This window comes from Neovison vison, chromosome 6, assembly GCF_020171115.1.
Source record: "Neovison vison isolate M4711 chromosome 6, ASM_NN_V1, whole genome shotgun sequence".
NCBI classification, from domain to species: Eukaryota; Metazoa; Chordata; class Mammalia; order Carnivora; family Mustelidae; genus Neogale; species Neogale vison.
In genome coordinates this window covers 185,945,432-185,961,359 of record NC_058096.1, presented here as the reverse complement: position 1 = coordinate 185,961,359, position 15,928 = coordinate 185,945,432, and the positions used below count along the sequence as shown (strand labels likewise).

Genomic DNA, 15,928 nt, shown 5'->3' with positions numbered 1-15,928 from the left:
CTCCGTAGATACTGAGAAATGTACGTGGAAAGGGAAGCTACAGTGAACTTGCTGATGGTATACTGGTCGTCTGTGGTCCTAGAACACCTGGCTTCCCATCCTAGTGCCGTACTTGCCTGGATGCGCTGTAGTAAGTCAGGTAACAATTGTGAGTTCCCTTTCCTCACCCATAGCACAGTTTAAGGACAGTTCCTAGACCCCAGGGCAGCTATGGTGGGGATGGTCCACATTCAGCGCTACCTAAACATTCATTATCTTCGCCTATAGTGATAGATGCATATGGTGACAAAGACATGCTCACATTTAAAATATTAGTATCATGGGGCATCTGGGTAGCTCAGTTCGTTAAGCAACTGCCCTCGGCTCAGGGCATGATCTCAGGGTCCTGGGATCGAGCCCCTCATCGGGCTCCCTGCTCAGCGGGGAGCCTGCTTCTCCCTCTGCCTCTGCTCCTCTCTCTGCCCATGCTCTCTCTATCTCCCTCTCTCAAATAAATAAAATCTTAAAGAATAAATAAATAGAATATTAGCATCACACTTGAATTTTGATTCTTAGATGCATATAGGTAGGGTGATCATATAATTAAAGGTCCAAACTGGGATGCTTTACATGAGAAATGCCAATAAATACACTCTGGCACCAGCCATAGACCAGGGATATCCTGGAAGGACTGGGACACACAGGCTCATCCTATATACTGCTGAAGCTGAAAGAGAAAAAAGGAGCTAATTCATTACATTACAACTCAGATCAGAAATCTGGAGGCAAGGACAAAACATACTATTTTAGAAAAAAAAAAAAATTCTGAAAGCAAGAGTATCTACCCCAGTCACGGGATGGATTTCTTGAGGTTCAGGAAACCCTTATAACTGATACAAACTTCTGTGTGCAGATGCGTTCCCCGCCCCCCCCGGGGGGCGGGGTCACTGTTTCTATCATACTTTTAATGGTGGGTGTAATCTGTAAGATTTAATAGCCATTTTTAAAGCATCATTTCTATTTTATTGTTTCTTACTGAGATTTATTTTGTAGGGTCTGGGGACTCTCCAAAGTCATGTGGTAACAATGACATCTTAAAAGGTACCCAAATTTCAATACCTCGTATCAATTTAAGGTCAGGGATGCCAATTCCAGACAAGGCTAACTCCAGACATTTAAGGAAAAAAAAAAAATCTGCCTCCTTCTCCTGAATTATCTGCTTTACTAATTGCATGCATAGGGATATTTTTTAAGGGTCAGTATTTCAAAACCATTCCATTTCACTATCTACAACATAAAATCGTAGTTTCCTTTAAAGGCTTCCTCTTACCATTTATTCCTTAGTGAATAAGGTGGAAATGATATGAGGTACTAAGATTATATGTGGCATTAATGCAAAGCAAAAATGCTGCCTAAAGCATGTTTTATATAACGGCAAATAAAAATGCTAAAAAAAAAAAATTAAAAAAAAAAAAAAACCCACCACCTGCTGGATCTTGTACTTTAACCTCCTCCGCTTCAAGTAGAAGCCCTGATTATAATCCCGAGCTTCCAACTGGACGACACAGCTGCACTTCCAGTGGATTTCACTATCCTCCTTCCAGTGAAATGGCCTCCTGGGTGACGGGCTCCCACATGATGTAACCTTGGAAGGGAGAGGAGGGGCAGGAGGGGAAAATCTCCGATGACCGGTTTCAAGTTCAAATTCTTTATAGACAGCCTGAAACTGTGGTCAGCTTTCCGCTGTAAGCAACACACAAGGTTTACTTTCTTTCCTGACTTTCATGCTGCCAGAGTACACATGTACTTTTACTTTCTTAGGAGAAAATGTGTCATTTGATTTCCTTCCAGTTTATGTACTCGTGCCAACAACTAAAATGCTTAAAGAACCAAAATGAATTACTACCCAGAAACGATGGTCAAAGTTCCAAAATTCGATCAATAAAATTGCTCATCTACTCACAAATTAATCTTCAGCCAGTAAAGTTACACATTTTCGAGGTTATGAGCACACCTGCACTGTTAAGCATTTATTTCACTTGTTTAAGCAATCTTCAGAAGCATATAAATATTTATAAAAGCAAGCCTACTATTTTTACCCACATATAATTTTCTTTTTCTGCAGCAAAACCTTGTTAATTCTTTTACAACTCATAAGCCTCCTGAAGGCAGGGTCTATACCCCTGGCAGTTTCATGTAGCTAAGCGTCAGCGGGATACCCTGCGCGTTGAGGCTGACCCAGAAATGCTCACTGCATCACATTGAACAAATTCAGATCCTCCTGATTATGAATTTACAATGGGGCCAATTTTCAGTTTTCATTTGGATCATTCATAAAAAATTTGCAAGGCAACTCGAGAGACTAAAGGAGGGGCGATTTAGGTTACTAAGTAGAACGTTTTTTAAGAACTTCAAGAGCAGTAGCTATACCCAATTCATGCCTGTATTTTGTAAACCACACGTCGCCCAAGAATGTGGCCAGCTCAGGTTGACTTCTGCATGTGTATCTGGAGAGAGCGTTTCTCTCTCTTATTTACTCTCGTCTTCCTGAAATTAGTCCAAATTGCTGATGTTCGACTACATTTTGTGATCTCTATCGAGTAACCACTGAGTGCCTCCTCTAACTTTCCATTCTCTTTTGTTTGTTATCATCAGCCTGTGAAACTGGAGAACGCTGCCAAACATAAAGCAGGGAAGTGTGAGATATGCCTAAAATATAAGTCACAGTATATTTGAGGATTTGGGTTTCTTTCTTTCTTTCTTCCTTTTTTTTTTTTTCCCCTCAAGCAATCAGCAGATCAAATTCTTCTTCCCTGTCAAGCCTTCCTCAATGCGGAAGATCTGAAATTTGCTAAAATAGGTCTCTCAGTGTGGTTATGAAGGGTATGAAGAACAGAGATGAACACTGTTAGGTTTGTTATAGGAGTTCCCTTTCGTTTCAGAGCCGCACTGGCTGAGATGTCCCCAGCGAGGACACGGAATGGCAAGATCTCTTTCCATGTGAAGGTTATTCCTTCTGTGAATCACTGAGTCTCTGTACGTATTTTTGTAAGGAGGTAGTACACCACGCGACCCTCTGTTCGTGGAAGGCCGGCCAACCTAAGAAATAAGAAAGCCTGCTGAAGCCGTATGACCCTACCAGGCAGCTGGCAAGACGCAGTCTAGGACGCGCATGACGGGTGCCCGCACACGCACACGCACACGCACACACGTGGCCACACGCGCACACAACCAGTCAACCAACTCTTTATTCTTTTCCCCCCAGTCAACTCTTGAACCTGGTCTAAATTCCATGCTTGTCAACTCTCCCACGGAGGGCTAGGAAGGCACTCAAAACATCTTATTTAGCAAAACCAGAATTCAAGATGGCCCCCTCGCCCCGCACTTTCTATACAGACTGAAGAGCTCAGCAGAATGTGTTAGGTTGGTTTTGACACTGTCTTTGCCAAGAAAAATGAAGCTCTCTGTATCATACTCTTCTGGTGGCTAAAAACCTTATAACGGGCAAGAAAATGAGCCCTCAGAAGGAAATCCCCTGAAACTTTACTTCGTATATTTAGCCCTAAAGCAACTTCGTTCATCTTGGAAAAGAAGTTACCTAAAAATGCCATATGTCTTTAAAAAGCAAGTATGAGGGAATATAAGTCTAGTATAAAAAAATTACATATGATATTCAATACTGCCGAGCAGTGCATCAGACAGATTGTGTATGTGTGTACTTTTTAAAATTATCCCTAACCAAAGCTCTACTACGTGTGAGAGTACCACCTCCCCCCAATAATATATTGTCATTTTTCCAATGCACTTGAAGTCTGATAAATTCAAGAGGACTCACGGTATTTTTAAGGCTGTTAGAGCTCCAAGAGGGAGGCAAAAAGAATGGACAGTCATTTGAATCACTGAGTGACAGGCTGGGCTAGTTCCCTGTATACATTAATAAATTAGAATTTTAATTGTGTCTCTGTCTGCAGGAGATGCCCCAACACTTTAATATGTACCAACAATTGGCTATGTTCTGGAATCTGCAATGTGGCCTCCGCAGCTGACCTCTGAAACACAATTCCCAGTCTGACTACGGAAACTGTTCAGTTTGATCCTTTCAACTTATTTGAATCCTGACAAATAAGCTCACAGCTGAAAGGTCAACCCAGTCATATTTCATCCTCCAGAGCTGTTCTTAAGACATCTGCACAACAAAGCACTTCTTATAGCACCTGACATGGGACCTCAATGGCCCTGTACCTCATTAAAAATGTCCCCAGCATTCACACGTGTAAAAAGGCCTAGGGATTGGTGATGATGGTTTACCAAGTAACTAACTGGTTTTGAAAGTGTTAGTCAACAATATGCACTGTCACCCAACTGTTCCCATAGAGGGTTACTTCAGTGCCAAACTTGACCTAGACGGCGACGGCTTCCCGAGCAGATGTAGAAGAACTAGGACTTGCTCCCCAAACGTCAGTTAGATCTTTGCAGGATAATTTGGGAACTGGTGTTGGTTCACTCTAATCTGAGAAAAGTCAACACAAGCTGGAATTTGGGTTGACCTCATGGTCACAGTCACTGGTGCCAAGTTATACCCAACAGCTACCATCTACAAGTTCTGTCCCCAAATGTCCAGTGTGAGAAACACCTCTTCACTTCCTGCTTTCAGGCTGCCCACTCTGAGCCACATAAGCAGTTGAATCACATCGTACCTGCAAGTGCCCTGCCTCCGGTGTGGGCACGAACAGCCTCCATCAAGTTTCTTTGAAATTTCTATGCCACTTTTCTACTCCGAGTCAAAAATCCAAATTAGATTTTTAGGAACTCCCTTTTTCTACACCGTTCACCCCTGCCCTCAATAGGGCTGAAATCAGAAGTTGCTAAAACTGTCTCTTTTGATATCTTTACATGAAAATCACCTGCCAATTTGTCATTAGTGATCGAGAGGTATTCTGAAAATATCCGCTAAAGAACAAAATACGTATTACACTGATGACTAGGTAAATTAAAAGTCCCGTATCCTCCTCAGTCCTCTTAGCCGTTCTTGACACAACTGACACTTTGGGATGAATGGTTCTGTGCTGTGGGGAATCTCCCGTACAGTGTACGATCAATTAAGTAGAATCCTTGACCTCTACCTATTAGGTGTCCAATGTCCCCCGTGGGGGACCAATGTCCCCCGTGGGACAACCAAAAATTATCTCTAGACATTGCTCTCTGTCCCTTGTTGGGGGGGTGGCACGACTAAAATCTCCCCCAGTTGAAAACCACTGCACTAAAGTTATGGGTGTGGGTATCGTGTTTCCAGCCCCACCATGAGAGAAGGAAGTGACCTATCTTGAGTACCACGAACTTTTTCTTCTTGGTCTACATGGTCCCTGATAAGCAACCCACACCTGCAAAACTCATCCTCCTATTACACCAACTCATTAGAAGATCTTCTCCTCAACCACCACAATCTTGGTGGAATAGACATTATTTTCCAAAATGTCATCCTCTGCTGGTAAACTAAAAAAATGCACCTTCTGCAGAAGAGCGTCATACGTGATTTGCAACTCCCAACACAATCTACTTCTGAATGGCGTATCAGCTCTCCCAAAGTGTATAACGTCAATTTTTTTCAAAAAAGAATTATCACCTGAAGGGCTGGTTGTTTGTCATTCCTCTTGGGAGATTTTAATCCACTAACTTGCTGCTGTTGTTGCTGCTGAAGGAGAAGCTGTCTGGCCACTTGAAGTGCCTGGAAGGAAAAATGGAAGAAACAAGTTGGTGTGAGTCGCTGTGTTCAGGGCTTCCTTCACATAAAGGATTCCAGGAAGTACACTTGAGGATGGGATCCTGACTTTCGCATTTTCAGGCCAATGAAACAGCCCACAAAACTTCCCAGCAGTCTAAGCTGGGGAACTTTCCACATTTGGTTTACATTTTCTTAGATGGAGTCAGTGGTACAGCCAGTTCCTTAGACACAGCAATCCACCCAGGCCGATGCTCTATTCCTGCCATCAGTGTGACATAACTGGGACCATGAATGACTGGCACCCTGAGGAAGGAGAGCAGAGCAGTGAGGAAAGACCTGGACAGAAGGTGCAGATTTAGGGGATGACAATGGGGCATTTTTTGGAGGCAGCTTCATCCTCCAATTTGTTGGGAGAACTTGAGAGCTCGAGTCAAAAGGAAGTAAGAATTTGACCTCTTCTGAGCCCAGATAAAGAGAAGAGGCTCAATGGTGAAACACACTATGGATAAAGGTATGTGAGAAGGAAAATCAAATGAGGTAAGATACACTCAAGGTGCCCTGAAGAGACTATCTAAGAAAAAAAAAAGGTAGCCAATGAGACCTCTAGGTCAATTCAAAAGGTACATTATGTACCTGTGAACAAAACTGATCATGCCTAATATAGAATGATGCTTTGAAGCTCGTAACATAGGTGGTTTTTATTTTAAGGGAAACTAGAGCAGTAATACGAACTGGGCATAAAGCAAAAGGTAAACAGGAGAGTCCTCCCAAGTTCAGAAAACAGACTGACCAATCTTTTTTAAACGTTCAATTAAAAAAAGAAAAAGAAAAGTGTCATCAAGAAACCTTCATTAGAACATTTACTGTCAAATAATTTAACAGAAATAATGCCACACCTTTCTAAAGAGGGCAGCTGGATCAGTAACAGAAGACTGAAGTTTGCAGACAGTGTGCTAGAAAATCACATGAGAAGTTACGCTATTTGAGTTAATTTGGCTGAGAACCAAGAATGTTCATGTGGAAGAGATGTCAAGACTGTTCATTTAATGACATGCTTAGAGTTTAGAGACAGAATGGGATTTCTTGGGGATTGCATCAATAATAATTTCTACATAGTAACTAAATATTGGTGCCTAAAAGAAGATGCACCAGTAGATGTGGTCACCACAGCCAAAGGATCTGATGCTAGAAGTCTCTGAAAGTGTGCATAATGGACATATGATGATAGTGCATTCCTCAGAGAGAAACAAAGACTTCATTTGCTTAAAACACTCAGGTATGTAGTTCCAGAAAATGTCATAATGACACCATGGAATGAGGGAAAGGTAGGATGTCCTGGAGGGCCCTGTGCACTGAACTCAGAGGGAATGGAAGAGAGAGTAATCAAGAAGGACTGTTCATGGCAGACACTAAAAAATGTCAGATCCGGAAGGGCAGGGCTTCTGAAAGGACAACTTCACTAACTGAGCTCACGGCCATACTACTGTAACAAAGAGTATTTTTTAGACATTTTGTAAGGTTGAGCGGTGCCTTTGTGCCTAAACGGCACACAGGGAGGCCATGAAACAGATGCACAGATAAATAGGTGACAAGGAAAAATCTTGGGAAAGATGGAAACTTCCCGTCCCACCTCCCTAGGACACCCACCCACCTTTTCCCAGGGAGGCCTTCTGCCTACTGAACTCAACCACCACCAGCCCTTCAGATGTAATGTACAGGCTAGCTCATCTGTGAAGGGGGAGACATGTTCGAGAAAGCCTGCCTGGAAGAGCCTCCAGAAGAGAGGCTGTCTGAGAGGGGCATCTGGAAGCCAAGACGCCTGGGAGAGCTGCCCGAGACTCCAGCCTGCTGTCTCCGAGAAGGATTCACCATCACTGGACTCCGGGTTTCCTTGTCTCCTTGGAGACGCTTAGTACATGCGTAGGTGTAAAAGTGGGCAGAGTGAAGATTTCATTTATATCATATAAGAAAAATAGTCCCCTTTGCAAGGTGCCTGCAGGAGCAAAAGCCTTTCCTCCTATTATATATGTTCTCTTAACTACTTCACATGAGGGTTTTACGGCTTTTTAATGTAGGGAAGGGAACAGCTACACAGTCCAGGGGCTTGCTTCAGAGTTCCCGGAGAAATGAACGGATGAACAAGGAAGGGTCTGGCTGCTACCTGGGAGGGCAGGCAGAGGGACTGTAGATGACAAGGTAAAGAATACGGAGGAAGACATGGTGGGGAAGAGGAGAAAGTAGGGACATTTGATACTAGAACAGAACAAGCAAAGCAAGGCAAAATGATGCAAATTCCATAGTCACCAACCTTCGTTAAAATTATTTACTGTGTGTCACCAAGTATTTGGAGAACAGGTACACAGTCTTTAAATAACCAAGCCTCAGAGAATCTGTGCACTGAACTCGTTTTGGCAAAAGGGATGGTATTTAGTGTCTTTTAAAAAAACATACACACACGCTGCACAAAACTATTCTTATGTTCTCCTAAGTATACTTGAGCAAAGGAAAGTATAGGACTCAAACCTAAGTTTTCAACCAATGTTTACTGAGCTGGCTCTATAACATTTCAAAATTGGCTAGTGAAATCCTTGCGATTATTTTCCTGGTTTTAGGGGGACAAAAATCACATACGTGTACAACATCTTTTTTTAGACCCAACGTGGAGCACGTGAACTTAAATAACCGTGTAATGAACTCCAGCTACCTTACAGCATTTCATACCAAGCCCTGCTGAAGATGGTAATCAGACAGCAACTCAGGGTAGAAAAGGCTTAGGAACTTGTAGGAACACAGGTGATTTTTCACTCAAACTACCGAAGAGAGAAGAATACAAGATGGACATATGTGCCAACTGGCTTCTGAATTTTATTCTCAAAATGAATGTAAATATGCAACATAATTTTAAATATCTGGGATGGAGAGGCAATACTAGTATAAATTATTCCCCTTGATCTGAATTGTTATGGATTGTTTCACAATTCCCTGACCTTATCCTGATTATGGGAACAAAGTTGGAGCAAAGTATTAAACCTATCCTCTCCCACCCCCAAATCAACGGAGGTCTCAGCAAGCCCATTAAAAGATCATTTATTAGAACTTATAAAGTGCTGTGAAATCAACCACCAAAGGACATTTGCTTTTCTGATTTCCAGTATATGTAAAGCACTGTGATCTAGATTTTAAATTGTCTTAAAAAAAGAAGAGAACATAAATCCTTACTGTACTAGACTACGCATTTGAGAATTATCATGATAATATGAGCTGTATTACATAATTTATAATACGAATCTCTGGTATTATAGGAAAGTCAAGAATGTTTGATCTCCTGTTCATTGTTGGTCAGTGCCAAGTCTGAAATGACTAATGGGACCCTCTTTGGAAACTGTACCATGAGTTACCCATACAAGCTTACTTGACAGCCAGCCTTAGAGATATGTTCCAATACAACTAAAGAGGGAGGAAGAACATTTCTCATTTTTATAATGATATCTCAATTACATATGGAGAGAAGTTATGATATCCTATTTGAAGAAAAACAAGATCCTTTGGATACAGAATAAAAAGATGCATGGATATGTGTTTGTGCGTGTATGAGGGAGAAGAAAAGAGAGTTGGTGAGGGACAGGGGGAGAAAGAGAAAGGATATGAATAAATGAAAGAATTTATCTCTTAAGAAGCAAAGATGAACTCTGACTCCAGTTCTAGACTAACTGCTAATATAAATAACTTAAAAGGTCCCATCCCATCTCTGGAGACCTTTCACTATTGATGGTGGTTCCTGGGCTGGGTTGAGTCAACACTTCCTTTATAACAGATGTGACAATTGCTTGGCACTGGACAACTTGGTGCTGTATTGAGTGCTAGGCTCAGGTTACAAGAAAGATGTAGTTTGAAGATGTCATAGAAAGGGGGTGACCGATAAAACCAGGGACTTAAAGCCCAGATGCACACACTTACATCTATTTTCCTTCAACGGATAAAATAAATGGCTCTGTGAGCCAACAGAGGAAGGGGATGGAAGGCGTGCATGTACTCTCTTTATCTGTGAACTTGCCAGCCTCCCTCTCTGCCTTGGCTATTACCTATGCCCCAGTCGGCGCAAGGGGTCAAAATTGCCTTATGATCAAGGCTCTGTGGGTCACAACCAGCTTGGAGTACTCAAGAGTCCGGGAGTGTCCTTGGTTGCAAGTCATGCACCTATGCTAACTGGGGCCTAGGCATTTCTGATACACCATCAAGTCTATGGGTTCAAAACTATGTCATTCTCTGGAGGGCCTTCACCTTCTTGGTAAGTGCCAACTGTTATTTATAAGATACGCTTCGCACAAGCATCTTTACAACTTTTGAGCTATTTATAGCTGAAGTTCAGAGCAGGTGTTTATACGGAAGGGGCCAGGTATCCCCACGTTCAGCATGTTTATTAAGGCAGCCAATGTTCAAAAACATGTTTATCATATTTTAAGAAACAGCAATAAATTTATATAAAATATAATTGGAATAAGCACACACATATATGTAAAGCAAACTGGCAGAAAGAGAAAAACTTTATGCGAGTCTTTTTACACACTCAGTGGTGAGGCCTGAGTGGTGAAGCACTGATACTTGGAGGTCCTCAAAAAAAATATGAACCGCAGTGTTATAGGTCCTGGGTCAGCAACCTGTAGCCCGTGGACCAAATCCCCACATCAGCGCTTAGTGTTCAGCCCACGAGAGGAGAATGGTTTTTACTTATTTAAATAGGTGGGGAAATAATAAAGGGAAGAATATTTGGTGACATGTGAAAATTATAGAGAATTCAACTTTCAGTATCCACAAATAAAGTTTTATTGGAACGCTGTTGTGTTTGTTTCATTACACACTGTCTGTGGCTGCTTTTGTATCACCAAGCAGAGTTAAGTACTTTCAACATGGACTGTATGGTCTGCAGAGCCTAAAATATTTCCTCCCTAGCCCTGTACAGGAAAAGTTTGCTGAGCCATGCCTTGGGTTGCTATCTGTATTCTGAGATCCCCCGAAGATTCCACTGGGCACAATCTCATAAAAACAAAGATTGCAATCAGTTGCCCAAAATAAGCTTAGAAGTTAGCTGACATGCACGGACCTTACTCACTGACTGTTCTTAAAGCTCAAAGTCCTATTTGATTTTCCAGAAAGAACTGGGACATGAAAACAAAATACATTCGTGTGCTCCTCTTTCTGAAACTATTTAAAACGAGTTGCAAACTTTGCATACGTGTTTCTTCTCACAGATAATTTACACCAGTTTAGAATGAATCCCTTCAATTGGGTGTGAGGTCCCGAACACCATCAGAATGAAGACAGCATGTGCTATTGGCCAGTGGAGAAAAGTCGGTTATTTCCTGTCTGCCCTGACAAGTTGTCCCACTTCCAGCTTCAAAGGCTGCTCTGAGTCAGCCACCCTTCCTCTAATTTCTTTTCCTAGACTCTCCCCACCCCTCAAGATCAAACCTGTTTCTCAGATAATTTCCCAGGCTAATCAACAGTCACTGTGCGTATGGGGGTGGGGTGGGGGGGGAAGCTAGCAATAAAACACAGCATGGGAAGCTTAGGAGGAAAGAAGTCATGTTCTCGTCTTTATTTCTCAACCTCTTGATGCACCTCGAGTACCTCTAGAGAGTTTCTCTTCCCGCATAAAATCGTCTGCTATCTTGGGGCAACCCAGCAACTACCATCTTAACAAGAGGGCTCATCAATGAACACAATCTGAAGATCGCTCTGTAGCCAGACCTGGAACTGAGTATGCAGAGAAACTCCATCATCTCCTTCCTTTAGATACTAACCACTCCAGGGCAGGATGGAAAGAGCGCCTGTGGGTCACTTAGAAAAGGACAGAAAGGTCAGTGACTGATAGCACTAGAGGTGTAGATGTGTTCATACAGAATCCACAGCACTCCCAGGCAGTGAGGTCTCCAATAGGAATGCCAACTGGGGGTGGTGGGGGGAGCGATTTACAAATGGAGCACTTGGTTATCGCAGGAAAATGGAAAAGTAAGCTAATCTCATAGAGGGATTTGTCTAAGGAAAGATTCTGACTCTAGTGATTGTATAAACATTAGATACAAAAACAAAGAAAGCACTATAGCTGACCATCAAGTCATGTCACTAGTGTCTTAAGGAAAAAAAAAAAAAAAGGAAGAAATAAAAGAAAACATTAAAATATTCATATATGGGGGTAACAACCACCAAAAAATCATCAGAGAGCCTATCAGAGTCTCTTTGCACTGGTCACTGTTTGGTCTACTTGATGAGAATGCAAATAGACTCTGAACATTCATATCATTCAATCAACACTGTTGATTCACTTGACTTGACTCCCACCCCCGACCACCCACTGTTTCAGAGCAGAGAGACAGCAAGGCCTTAGATGAGCTGGGACACTGGATTTGAATCAGTGCCCTAGAAGGGAAAGGTTCCATGTCCACGCTTCGTCCATCCTCAGAGCGCTAACAGCTGGAGAAGGTATTGTATCCTCTGGGAGCCTTCCAGAACAGCTGATACTTAGAAGGGACGGGTTTCTCAAGATGTTCCACAGCCTTTGCAAATGAGCTTACGAGACAATATCTACATAGCATGATGAAAAAAATTGGAGCGCAGACAACCCCATGTCTCCAGAATTTGAATATTATACTTCTGAGTTGTAATCCAAAAGGAGAGGAAACGAAAAAGTCAAAGATCCCTACTGACATGGTCCTACCTGCACGGGTTGTGTCATCCACGAGTGAGGGGGTGGGCAGAGAGGAGGCCAGGACACAGCATCCCTCCGCAACCTGGACCACTGCCATGTCTTTATTATCTGCACCACCCGGGACCTCCACCTTCCCTATTTGCTCAAGCCGGGTTTCCCAAATCCTTACTGACATCACTTTCTCTTCTTCATACTACACACAGGATGGTTATCACTGCTACGAAACTTAATACTTAAGTTTTTCACTTTGGCTTTATTTTAAAATGCAACAAATAAGGTAAAGACCTTTGGGGAGTTTTTTAATGCTGGCAATCAATTAGAGTATGTTTTCCAAAAGAAAAGATGACAGATAGTATTTTCTTTCCTTCTTCCTTCCTTCCCTTTTTCTCTTTTTCTTTCTTTCTTTCTTTTTCTTTCTTTTTTAAAGAATTGGTGTGAAAGAGAACAGAACTGGGCCCCTGTGTCTCATGGTGATTCGCCAGCATTCATGCCTTAGGGCTCAAACTCGATCCCACACCCCAAGTACCAGAGATAAGGACACAGGCATATCAGAAGGCCCTACACAGGGAGAGGTATTCTGCTACAAGTCCCACCCCCAAAGGACACCTAGGGGCAGAAAGGGGTCAGAAAACCTTATATTTGCTTGCAGTTATGAGTAATTTTTATTATTTAAGTATCCACATAGAGGATACTTGCTGCCAAAGAAGGTAAAGGTTAGGAATTTTCATGAGACAAAAAGAAAAAGGAAGGATATCTATGATCCTCTTGCAAAATCAGCTGAAATAAGTTTAATGGCTCTAAACAGTCAGGAAGTCTGTTTGAAGTCTCTTATAAGAGGAGACAAAAACCCCCACCATCATACTCCTACTCCATACACCTATTAACACAGGGCCCTATAACCACCTTGTTGAGGCCCTGGTTGGCTGCTCCTCGCTGGAGCCAGTGCCAGACGCTGAATCACCACCACCGAGTCTCCGGCACCTGAGTTGTCTTTGGAGGGATTCCATCCAAGCACTGCCCAAGCCTGAGCCTGTCTAGCTTGAACGAGTCGGCAAGACCACAGCCCGAGGCGACATGACCGTAGGCAACACTAGCATTGCAAGGAAGGAAAACAGAAGGCAAGTTTATGAGCAAATGTCTAAAATGTTGTTAGGTGCTGCATCAAACTCGTTTCTCCTTGTTACGGAAGGACCAGATTGTGCCCTGTGAGAAATAAATACATGGGCCCATTCCTTCTCCAAGTTCCCAAAGTAGAAAATATGGTGTGTGGGGGGGGAAGGTCAACTGCAAGGGTAAATGAATCAAAGGGATCTATTAACTTGCTGCATTAACCTGTTGTTTTCGTCAATTGTCTTTTATGGGGATGCAGCCCAGCAACTCTCATTATGAATAATCCAGATTCATATCTTTTCAAACCTTGTGATGAGACCAGCTCATTTTGAAGCTTGCAGAAGAATCTGGCCACAATCATGTTCAAAATAATGGAGAGGTTTCTGTGATTTTACTACTAACACTGAACCTAGTTTCTGCTCCAACAAATATGATGCTGTATTCCTTTATCCTTGTGGTGTAAATCACACATACTTGGGATGCCCTATGAATGGTATGCTTCCCAAAATACCATCCTTCCCTTACCTGAACGTTGGGGAAGGAAGGAAAAGTGAAAGCTAGTTTAGAGGCAGCATTCCAGCCAAGATGAAAGAGAAAGAAAGAAAGAAAGAAAGGAAAGGCAGAAAGGAAGGAAGGAAAAAGAAAAGAAACAGAAGTGGAAAGAGAAGGAAGATCCAAACCAGACTAGTAATCTAAAATTTGGAACTACTCACTCTTGGCCAAGTTAACAAAGACAAAAATCATCATCATCATCATCATCATCATCATCTCCAATAATTTACATTTCTCAGAGCAGTTACTGCAAATAGCAAAGATTACCCTAGTATAACAATTGAAGAAATAAGGACCATCTAGAAATAGAGCAGCGAGTATAGTTAACTCCCTGCACTTAGGGTACTAAAATAAAAACAATGTATTGAATTGCTTACCATGGGCCAGGCACTATACCAGTTAGTTGCTGTAGACTTGCTATCTTACTTCTTATTCCCAACATCTCAAAGGGAAGCAGGGCAAGGTTTTATGATTACAAATTAAAGTGGAAAAATCATGAGATGGTGAGGTTCAGCGACTTGCCCAAGGTCACAAGTCTAGTAAATGGCCAGGACAGAAAAACAAAAACAAGCAAACACCGTCTCATACATACATGACACTCACATTCTACCAAGGACACTGGTTAGACCAAATACAGCTGCAGGTAATTCTGGCAAAGGGATATGCAGTCCTACAGAGCCAAACATGCATGAATGAATTTAGGTCCTTTTGTTTTCAGGAGGAAGGGAAAGGCCTTGTCCCAGTATCACATCTTTTAATGTAACTTCACCTGCTTTCTTTTCCCCACACAAAAGACTTGCTTTCTTCAACCAGATCCTCCCATTCCCAGGAATCTTGGAGCCATGGCCACATCTGCAAATTTGCCCTCCCATTCTCTGTCCATATTTACAAGGCATCCACATGTCTTCTCCACTTAAATTCTACTTTTTCTAGACAAATACTGCATGATCTCACATATATATATATATATATATGAAGGCTGAACTCCTAGAAGGAGAGTAGAAAATGGTGACTGCCAGACACTGGAAGGTGGGAAATGGGGAGATGCTGGTCAAAAGGCACAAAGGTTTGGTTAGTTATGCCAGATGAGTATGTACTAGAATTCTTATGCACAGCATGGTGCCTATACTTAATAATACTGTATTGTCTGCTTGAAATTTGCTAAGAGAATTTTTTTTTTAATTTTATTTATTTATCAGAGAGAGAGAGAGAGAGGGAGAAAAAGCGAGCACAGGCAGACAGAATGGCAGGCAGAGGCAGAGGGAGAAGCAGGCTCCCTGCTGAGCAAGGAGCCCGATGTGGGACTCGATCCCAGGACACTGGGATCATGACCTGAGCCAAAGGCAGCTGCTTAACCAACTGAGCCACCCAGGCGTCCCAAGAGAATTTTTTTTTTTGATGTGTTTGTTTATTTGAGAGAGACAGAGCAGGAGGAGGAGCAGAGGGAGCAAGACACGGAGACTCTGTCCTGAACATGGAACCTGACTTGGGGCTCCAACTCCTGACCCTGACATCATGACCTGAGCCAAAATCAAGAGTCACATACTTAGTTGACTGAGCCACCCAGGCGCCCCACTAAGAGGATACTTCGTAAGTCCAAACTCATTACACCCACAAAAGGCTAAAAGTTTAGTCAAAGTTAGTTTGAGTTGGGGATCTTTTCACAGCATATACATATGTATAAAAACATCAAGTTGTACACCTTAATTCATATGTAGTTTCTTTATGTCAAAGATATCTCCATAGAGTTGCTAAAAAATTTAAAAAATTAGATTAAAAACTTACAAATTCCACCTCTTCCCCAAAACTCTGCTTATCATTTAATTCCTTCCAGCAGGAGTGTTCCCAGGCGTCCTCTG

General features: G+C 42.3%; 1 protein-coding gene across 11 annotated transcripts in view; it reads right to left on the bottom strand.

Annotated features, from left to right (window-relative positions):
* The window catches only part of FOXP1 (forkhead box P1), a 499,038-nt gene that overhangs the window by 148,746 nt on the left and 334,364 nt on the right, over positions 1-15,928 (bottom strand). For all 11 annotated transcript variants that reach the window (XM_044253165.1, XM_044253170.1, XM_044253168.1 and 8 more), the window contains one exon: positions 5,603-5,704. In XM_044253165.1, coding sequence (XP_044109100.1) covers positions 5,603-5,704 — 102 coding nt within the window. The remainder of the gene's footprint in view (positions 1-5,602; positions 5,705-15,928) is intronic.